This window comes from Anomaloglossus baeobatrachus, chromosome 3 (genome assembly GCF_048569485.1).
Source record: "Anomaloglossus baeobatrachus isolate aAnoBae1 chromosome 3, aAnoBae1.hap1, whole genome shotgun sequence".
NCBI lineage: Eukaryota > Metazoa > Chordata > Amphibia > Anura > Aromobatidae > Anomaloglossus > Anomaloglossus baeobatrachus.
In genome coordinates, this window is record NC_134355.1 from 198,045,810 (window position 1) to 198,056,586 (window position 10,777).

The 10,777-nt window shown below is 45.6% G+C and overlaps 1 protein-coding gene across 1 annotated transcript in view; it reads right to left on the reverse strand.

The window, feature by feature from the left end:
* The window catches only part of TBP (TATA-box binding protein), a 117,743-nt gene extending 107,479 nt beyond the window's left edge, over positions 1 to 10,264 (reverse strand). The window contains exons 1-3 of the mRNA XM_075338192.1: positions 10,126 to 10,264; positions 5,569 to 5,722; positions 4,039 to 4,358 (exon numbers count right to left, since the gene is read on the reverse strand). Coding sequence (XP_075194307.1) covers positions 4,039 to 4,358; positions 5,569 to 5,619 — 371 coding nt within the window. The 5' untranslated portion in view covers positions 5,620 to 5,722; positions 10,126 to 10,264. The remainder of the gene's footprint in view (positions 1 to 4,038; positions 4,359 to 5,568; positions 5,723 to 10,125) is intronic.
* Positions 10,265 to 10,777: the final 513 nt, after the last annotated feature.

Here is a 10,777-nt window from a genome sequence, read left to right on the forward strand (position 1 = left end):
AAATGGCGCTTTCAAAGAAGCGCCATCTTCTGGCACAGTATCCAACTCTTCCAGTGGCCCTGGTGATGGGTGGCACGCTGGATAATGAGGGGTTAATACTAGCTTTGTTTTACTAGCTAGTATTAAGCCAGAGATTATTAGTGTCAGGCAAGTTTGACCCAGCCATTAAGAATCTCCAATACATGGTCTAACAAAAGAAAAAAAAAAAACAAACAGAAAAAAAAACAACACTTTAATAGAAATAAATACACAGACACTTTGAGACTATGTTTATTACTTCCTCTCACCCCTCCACGATCCTGGTCTTCTGTCTTCTTTATCCTTCAACCCATGTAGCTCTGCTACATCAGACAGCACTGCATGGGAGGAAGACGCTGCTGCTCCCCGTGCAGTCTAATCACTCAGTGAGTAAGTAGAGGCTGCGGGTTGTAAACTGTGATGTCAGCGCTGCCACCGTTGCAATAGTAACCTGACAGGCAGGTTACTATAGCAATAGTGATCTCCGATCACCTGATTCCTGGTGCCGCTATTCACCGGCTGTGGCAGCCAGTCACGGCATGTGGGCGGAGTCTGTAAAGAGCGCCAATAGGCAAGGACGGGGAGCCAAGCAAGTGCCCAAGCATATAGCCAAGTATACAGAGTACGGAAATGCTTGGGTGAGCACTGCGTACCAGAGAGATGCAGTGACAGGACCTAGCATGACATCATAGCCATGTGACCAGTCTGTAGCCAATGAGAATACACACGTGACTGGTCACATGCTATGATGTCACGGAAGGTCCTATCATCAGTGCTGGTTACCGGGAGGGCACAGGGATGATCGGAAGGAGAAGCGGCGGGAGACAGAGTGCAGGACGCGTCGCGGGACCTGTAAGTATAATGGCAATGTTTATTACTAACTGTATTCTTTATTTTACAACCCCCCGCCCCATCACATAACTGTAAAGTCCAAGTTCGGGGTTCGGATACAAGTTCGCGTTGTATCAGAACGTGAACTTTACAAAACGTTCGGGTGAGTCTCCTGAACACCGAACATCGGGGGGTTCTCCGATCCCTACTTGAGACGTCACCGGAGTTTCCTGCAGCAAGGTGCCGCAGTAAAGACCACGAGATGAAAAAATGGCTGCAGGGAACCCCAGTGACATCAAAAAGGCATAAGATAAAAAAAGCAACGTGTGCATTACGCATGTGCTTTTTCCTGCGTTTTTCCACTGACCCCACTGAAGTCAATTGGTGAAAAAAGCAGGACAAAAACACAGATACAACTGAAATGCTGCTTTTTCAGCCAAAAAAAAAAACGAAAAAAAAAAAAACCAAACAAACAAACAAAAACATGGGCACAGCAAGTCAGGATTCTCAGACTTTGTTGGGATGCTTTTTTTTATTGATTAAAAGAAGCAAAGAAGAAAGCAACGTGGACACAAGCCTTACATGATATGCACTTTTTCCTGAATCATATACGTGAGGACAACAAGTGTGATTGAACATTTGTATTAATCAGAGATTTGGTTTTCAATCTCATGAAAAAGGTTTTATTTTTCCATTTTCCTTTTGCAACATAATTTAAGATCAGTTTTAACCCATTCATCCCCGGGTCTGAAGACACCTTAATGACACATTTTTTCTGGTTTTTTTTTAACTTATCAGTATAACAATCGCTCTCTCTCTAGGGCTTCACAGAATTTTACAACGTTGAGTTGCAAAAACGAAAAAAAAAACAAAAAACATTTTTAACCTTAAAAAAAAATTCACAAGGGTAAAAGGAGATAATGGACCATACAATTGTGCAATTTCTCCTGCGTACACCAGTATCCCATATGTGGTCAAAAACTACTTTTGAGGCGCAGTACAACGTGAAGGGAAGGAGCGCCATATTGGAGTGCAGATTTAGTTGGAATGGTGTGGGCGTGCCATATCACATTGGCAGAGCCCCTGAGGTGCCAGAACAGCAGAAACTCCCCACAAGTGACCCCATTTTACAAACTGCACCCCTTAATGAATTCATCCAGCGGTACAGTGAGCATATTGACACCACAGGTGTGTCACAACAATGTAGAATATTGGGCAGCGAACAAAAAAGGGTTACATTTTTTCCATTAAAATGTTGTTTTACCCTTCAGGTTTCCATTTTTCAAGAGGGGAATAGGTAAAAAATAATGTGTCACAATTTCTCCTGAACGTGGCAATACTCCACATGTGACTGTAAAGTACTGTTTGTCTGCCATAGGGCTCAGCACGGAAGGAGCAACATTTGGAGCACAGATTTTCCTACAATTGTTTCCAGACTCCATTCACAGAGCGCCTTAAGTGGCACAACAGAAGAAATCCCCGTCAAGCGACCAAATTTTGGAAATTACACCCCTCTGGGAATTCATCTTTGGGTGTAATGATGATTTAGTCTCTGGAAAACATCCATGGTGTTAAACACAGTGAAGGTTGCAAAATTAAAAATTGCAAATAAGTCCTTGTTGTGCCCAGTACATTTTAGTGCCCATATATTGTGCCCAGCTCATCCTTCTGCAAACCTGCACCACGTACCTTTAAGTGGGCTCTCCTCACTACAACAATGCCAGACATGAGGATGTTAACTGTGGTATAGGCACATTTTGGGGCTCAGGAAAAAGGGGTGCATTTGGATTTGGGAGCGCATACTTTGCTGGATTTTTTTTTTTTGAGGAAGCCATAGTGTTTTCTAGAGCTTTGTGCTACCAGTAATGTGGAAGCCCCCTATATTTGTTAACCGATGGTGGACCTGAGTGGCAATTTGTGTTTGTGGCTTGAGTTGAATGCCATTTGGTGACTATTTTGGTACAGAAGATTTTGGATCAGTTTAGTCATCTTGTGCTCTATGCTGAGCATTTACATTGGGGTTTCAATCTTTATTTCCAAAATACGTGATTCAGGTGAAACCCGCGAAAAATCCATTCACTAATGAGGCAGCAGAGTTACTCCAGACTCTGTTTGGCCTCTGTTCAGCGAAGTCAGTCTTTTCAAAAGGTGCACAAAAACTGTTGACCGCAATTTTGTGCACAACTAAATAGAGGTGTAAAAAGATTGACACTGCCAGCCAGACTATAGGCTAGATGTGAGGTCAGTGACACCCTCTGCCTCATTAAAGGGTATTTTCCCTTGGGAATTTTGTCTGAATCACATTTTTCTGAGATTTATGATACGTGCCCACAATCCGCACAACCCGTGTCCTGGTCCCTGCGTTTCTTCCCCTGCAGAGATGAAGTGTTCTCCGCAGAATACGGTAGCTGCCTGTCCCACTATTCGGGTTTGGGGGCGCTGTGGATGGGTTAAAGGGAAACTGTCACCAGGTTTTTGCTACCTCATTTGAGAGCAGCATAATGTAGAGAAAGAGATCCTGATTCCAGTGATGTGTCACTTAGATTTCTGGGTGCAGCCACTGACACGATCAGATTAGATTTAGTCATGTAGCAGAGCGGAGAGCTGCCTCCACCCACACCAGGATATCAATAGAGATTGTACATTGACAGGGAGGAGTCAATCACATGAGGGTGCGTTGCAAACTTCATGAGCTTCACATTGTAGTCCAGCAATGATCACTAGGTGATCAAGCCTTTACACAACCAGCACACAGCCTGATAAAAGCCATGATGTTGATTTTTTTTTATCCCCTACAGCATGCTGTCCTCAAATTACATAGCAAAAACCTGCTTACAGATTCCCATTAAATGTGAATAAAAACATTTTATTTCTCAAGTGCAGACATTTTTTTGGAAGCTTTATCATTGATTTGTGCCCACTTCTATTTTGAAAATTGGTAATCCCAATTAATATAAAGGAAAAAAAAAAAAAAAAGTGTTTGGTAACCCTGCGTTCGTAAAATTTTGATCAATCCAAATATATAAAAAAAATGAATCCAGTCAATAAACAGCACAAGGAAAATATAAGAACAGAATGCCTGGGGGGTGAAAAGGTTAATAGGCATAGCATACGCTTTAGAGGAACACGAACATAGCATAGGTTTATAAATGAAGTATTCTTAGACAAAGATATACAAAGTGTACTTACTGCAGCTGAGGTACAATCCCAGAACTTTCTGATGCCGGAGTGGCTGGGGTGATAGGAGTCATGGGGGTCATTGGGGCAGGATATAGCGGTGTATTGCCTGGAAGAGGTGCTGTGGTTAGAGTCTGTGAGTGAAACAATTGTGGGGTTTGGCCGGACCCCTGAGTGCCTTGCTGGGACGTGGACTGCTGAGCCTGCTGCTGTTGTCTTTGCTGTTCTTCAAGAATCGACAAGCTATTTGTTGTCTGTACAGGTTGTGGGGTCAAACCAGTGCCATACGGCATCATAGGACTGAAGATGGGGATACCAGGTGTCATTGCTCCCTGAAAAGTGAGATGCAAAAGCTAAGATAATCATTTAGAAGTTAGACGTGACATGCACTATGAAATAGTTCTCAGGTTTGTGGTGAAACGCTTCACATTCAGTAGAAGTGGGTGTCACAGATAAACTAGGGATGAAGAACAAGCATGGTGCTCATTTCCTCCAGGTAACAGTACATACAGAGGCAGCCCACACAAACAAACCTCTGCAGAACGTATTACAGTGGAACCTTGGTTAACGAGAACAATCCGTTCTGGGACTGTGCTTGTTAACCAAGTTACTCATACAGCAAAGCAAGATTTCCCATAGGAAATCATTGGAATGCAGACAATTCGTTCCACAACTTGTTAAATGTCCCATCCTGGTCCCCTATTGTGTACACACACACACACACACACACACACACACACACACACACTTACCTTCCATCGCCGGTCTGCTGGGACTTGCTGTTCGCTAGTACGGGCTGTGTATCGGGTAACCATCACGATGAGGGAGGAACTTCCGCACCCAGTGCGCTGACGTCAAAGGCAGCAGCCGCTTGCCTTTGAGTAGTGTCTGACAGCCGAAGTTCCTGCCTCGTTGCTATGGTTGCCGATACACATCCTGGAGCGGCGAACTACAGGACTCAGGAGGCCGGCGATGGAATGGAAGGTACATATATTATGCTCACCTTACCTTCCGTTCCATCGCCGGCCTCCTGGGTCTTTTAGTTCGCCGTGAGGATTCCTCCCTCGTCGCAACATACCGGCGGACTACAAGAAGCATGAGGCTGGCAATGGAACGGAAGGTAAGGTGAGCATAATACTGTATGTGTGTTTTGTGCGTGTGTGTGTGTGTGTGTGTGTGTGTGTGTGTGTGTGTGTGTGTGTGTGTGTGTGTGTGTGTGTGTGTGTGTGTGTGTGTGTGTGTGTGTGTGTGTGTGTGTGTGTGGACTGCAAGAGCAGGTTAGAGCGTGGTGGATGTACGGAACCGGAAGTGTGTGCGGTGAGTATTTTGCTCGTACAGCAAAGCTTTCTTGTAAACAGTTACAAATTTACAGAAAGCTTTGCTTGTTAAGTGAAATTCTCATTAAGTGGGTTACTCGTTAACCGAGGTTCCACCGTACATGCTTTCCATCATAAATCCTGGGATGTCTGGTGGAACGGCAAAATGACAATGAAATGTGTTCGATTACTTTTCTAATGAAATGGTTTAGGATATATCACTCACCTGGGGGGATGCCAGTCCCTGAAAAGGGGGCAAACTATTGTTCTGATCCATCTTTGTCGTGTTTAGTGCTGTAAATCTGCTCCTTGGAGAATACAGTATTTTCACGTCTCTATACAGCCAAATCTTATTGAATCATCTTGAATTCTCACCCATGCTGCAACAAAATAAAGACAATAATTAAATCACATATCAACTCCTCTCCAACCATGGAGCATAGTGTGTGGGAAAAACAGGACTAATGCCTTTAAATAATGGCTCTAGAAGACAGACTGGCAACGGGCCTCCTGACCCAAATCCAACAGTCCTATAGACATGAGGCTGTGGCATTCATAGAGCCACAGCCAGTCTGTGCATTGTGTCCTCAGAACGAAAAAAAAGTGTGAATCTGTCTTATAAGTCACCAAAACTGCAGCAGTAGTTCTCAGTTTCAATGGGGCCTCCGCTTTTTGCTATACTAAGCAGCCTATTCATCTTCTCAAGTCTGTTCACCCATAAGATGTGAATGTGAAGACGTTATTCCAGGTATTGGCATCAGGTTGGAATATACAATTCTTAAAAGGTATTTATGTACAGTTTGTAAAAGGAGACACTGAAGATCAATGTGCAAGTGGGTCTCCAGCGCACTGACAAAGGATGAAGCGGGCAATGTGTATGTCTAGAACGCCAACGTCCTAAGCTACCTGAATAAAGGTGCTCTTAGTGATTGGTTAGTGCCATTCATTTAAGCACATTGAAAGATTATCTTGATCCCAGAGTTCCTTCAGAATGATCTTCCAGTGCAGATGTATGTTCCTTGTTCCAGCTCCGTACATGGGTTGATGGTAGACTATATGGCTGTCACTCAGTCATGTGACTATTTCTTCTAGATCGCACAGGGCTTGCAGTCCGGTATATGGTACATGCTGTAAACACCTGCATCGAGTATGGGAAGGACAGCATGCTCGTTCACTAGCAAGTGGCTATACACATCCAGAACACGCACTGATGTCCTCGCTATGTTTGTATAAAGAGTAGTGTATTGAGGCAGGTCTGTTACCAGGTGTCTACAGCTGGATGGATACTAGTGTATGGGGTCATCTTGGCGTGTCGGCACAGAGGGGCCAATATTACTACCTGGTGGCACAGAACTGTTACATCTAGGCACAAAAGGTGAAGGTTTACTGCTATGGATGGACAGATTGAATAACAAACCATGCCTCCTTTTACAGACCAAAAATAAAATACCATATTATAAGCATATGTTGTGTATAACCAATTACACATATGTACAGATTAGTAGCTATATGTGATGGCCGTGTCTGCCAGCCCCCAATAAGACTGGAAACCAACTAAAGGCCAGGTTGCAGCACTGCCAGATATGTAAGAGTCTGTGTGTGGCCAAGCCCAGCATACAGCACTGCCAGATACATACAGGTCTACACACGGCCGAGCCCAGGATACAGCACTGCCAGATACATACAGGTCTACACACGGCCGAGCCCAGGATACAGCACTGGCAGATACATACAGGTCTACACACGGCCGAGCCCAGGATACAGCACTGGCAGATACATACAGGTCTACACACGGCCGAGCCCAGGATACAGCACTGGCAGATACATACAGGTCTACACACGGCCGAGCCCAGGATACAGCACTGGCAGATACATACAGGTCTACCCACGGCCGAGCCCAGGATACAGCACTGGCAGATACATACAGGTCTACCCACGGCCGATCCCAGGATACAGCACTGGCAGATACATACAGGTCTACCCACAGCAGAGCCCAGGATACAGCACTGGCAGATACATACAGGTCTACGCACGGCAGAGCCCAGGATACAGCACTGGCAGATACATACAGGTCTACCCACGGCCGATCCCAGGATACAGCACTGGCAGATACATACAGGTCTATGCACGGCAGAGCTCAGTATACAGCACTGGCAGATACATACAGGTCTATGCACGGCAGAGCTCAGTATACAGCACTGGCAGATACATACAGGTCTATGCACGGCAGAGCTCAGTATACAGCACTGGCAGATACATACAGGTCTATGCACGGCAGAGCTCAGTATACAGCACTGGCAGATACATACAGGTCTATGCACGGCAGAGCTCAGTATACAGCACTGGCAGATACATACAGGTCTATGCACGGCAGAGCTCAGTATACAGCACTGGCAGATACATACAGGTCTACGCACGGCAGAGCTCAGTATACAGCACTGGCAGATACATACAGGTCTATGCACGGCAGAGCTCAGGATACAGCACTGGCAGATACATACAGGTCTACGCACGGCAGAGCCCAGGATACAGCACTTGCAGATACATTAGAAAACCGTAGCAATCCATTAGGCACTAAACATGATTTCAATTTAAAAGAACCACGGAAAAAGCAAAGGAGTTGAAACCGTGGAAAGAGCTGCACACCACAGGCAACAATCAAGAGCAGGAGAACAAAAAGTGGCTAATATGCAAAAAATTACAAGTATTTATTAAATGGTAATCAATTCATTACAAATGTAACATGGAGAAGATGAAATAGACATGAAAAAACACTGGCACAAAGAATGGTAAAACAGTTAATGCAAAAGGCTGCACAAAAGGCTAGAATGGTACAATGCAGTGCAGTAACAATGTAAGTACATGATCAATCATAAAAACATACCCAGTGCAGCCAGATTAACAAATGGTAAAGTGCCAGTAGTGCAGAGGACAGAGGTCTGGATACCCCCCTAGGAAGGGTAACGCGCGTTTCGCGTGAAGAGAGTAACACGCTTCATCAGACCGTGAGGGATATGATTTTCTCCGTTACCGGAAGTACTAAATGGACCAGGTGACCCGTCACATGATCCTTGTTAGCCAATGAATGGTGAGGAGGTCGGCGCATGCGCGGTCGGCGCGGGCAGCCGGGGGTGCGCGCACAGCGTCAGGCAAGGCGTGCACGAGAGGGGGCGCGGCTCCCAGTCCTGCACGCCACTACCAGAGAGACGCCGTCGGGCAGGCCGGGACGACAAGCGCGGACCACGCATGCGCTCAATCACACCATCCACGTCGGGAAGATCACAAATGTAGAAAGTGCCCGCCGAGTGCCAGCAGTGAATCATGTATAAACATATAATAGTTGATCCGATGGAGGAGTAAAGAAAATAAAATACAATAACGGGCACGATGATAGATGTCCATGGCGAGCACAAATTCGGAGACGGAAAAAAGTTCCAAAGTAGATTCTTCAAACCGACAGTGGTGGTTAAATGCTGGTCACACAGAATGGAGAAAAAAGGCTATGAAAAGAATGAAAAAATAAGAATAATTAATTAAAAACAGTGTAAAAAACATAAAATTCTGGAACAAATGCCAGAATAAAAAACAGGCAGATGTTCCAGAAAAAAAGGGGGGGGAGGAAAAGGGAGGAACTACAGGAAAGGGGCAAAGCTAAGGGACTCATTCAAGCCAGCTGGGGTCATAGAACCCAAGATGGTAATCCACTTCGTTTCCTTTTGGGCAAGAATTTTCCTAATATTGCCACCCCTGCTGCCAACATGAATAACATCTATACCCTTAATCCTAAGCGACTTGCTGCTACAATCATGATGGCTACGAAAATGTCGAGGCAGGGTTTTAAGGGTAGAAACATCCACCACCGTCTTGGCCGCACCAATGTCCCTCACATGTTCACGGACCCTAATTCGGAGTTCCCGTGAAGTCAGACCTATGTAGACCTTCGGACAGCCGCAAGTGGCATAATAAACCACATTCGAGGTCGCACAAGAAACATAACACCTGATGTCAAAAGTGCGGCTGCCATCTACAGTTGTAAAGGTCTTGCTGCGAGGAACATTGGTGCACGCAAGACAGTGGCCACATGGAAAGCAACCGTATAAGGGGGCAATTTGGCCAAAAGGATGGGACACCGCTGGAACGTAATGGCTGCGCACAAGATAATCCTTCAAATTCCTGGAACGTCGAGCCGTCATAAGTGGATGGTCAAACCAAATCATATCCCTCACGGTCTGATGAGGCGTGTTACTCTCTTCACGCGAAACGCGCGTTACCCTTCCTAGGGGGGTATCCAGACCTCTGTCCTCTGCACTACTGGCACTTTACCATTTGTTAATCTGGCTGCACTGGGTATGTTTTTATGATTGATCATGTACTTACATTGTTACTGCACTGCATTGTACCATTCTAGCCTTTTGTGCAGCCTTTTGCATTAACTGTTTTACCATTCTTTGTGCCAGTGTTTTTTCATGTCTATTTCATCTTCTCCATGTTACATTTGTAATGAATTGATTACCATTTAATAAATACTTGCAGATACATACAGGTCTACGCACGGCAGAGCCCAGGATACAGCACTGGCAGAAAAAGCAAATACATTTTGTTTTCAAAACTGACATGAACTGTAATAATCGGGCAGGAGTGAGGTACAGCGAGTAGGCGGCAATGCAGCACAGGAAAACTGGTGCAATCTAAAAAGGATTCTAGAGCATGAAACCGTGTACCAACGTCTGCGAGCGACCAATATAATAAGGACAAGTGCAAACGACAGCAAAATTACACTTACCGCCTGGGAAACCCCGAAAAGAAGCTCGTCATGCTGGAAATAGCCGGGATCAGTGCACCTGGGCTCGGTGGGCTGGAATGCGGAGCCACTTCCCGCAGCCGCGCGTTACAGTGGGCGTGCCTACCTCTAGGGGGAGTGGCGAAATGCTAACCCTCCAGCCCTTGTATAATTATACTAACCAATGGCGAGGAACGATACATACAGAAATGTAAAGGAGCTGCTGCTGATTGGTGCATGCAGCGCAGACACCAGCCGGGAATCAGCATTGCCGAGACCGTCAGCGGAACGGGCGGGGCCACAAGACCCCGAGCCCTCACCCACGTGTGATCACATGAGCGGGACCAGGGTCACGTGATCAGCCGCGACCGAGAGAAAGTTACCGTCGCAGAGTGCCGGCGCGTCAGCGCGCATGCGCATCAACAGTCCCCATCCCCATCTGAAATGGAATCAAATCAATGGATGGGGATAAGTAGTAGAAACTAAAGGCCGGCAACCGCACACAGGGGCATGACGAGGGCAGAGTATAGGCCACTAGGGGGAACATGCTAATGCTATATGTGTAGATAGACTAGAGAGCGCATAAGCGGGGACACACTAAAAAGAATGAGGGTAATAACTTATTAGGTGTATATTATGTAGATGTATAAAAGGT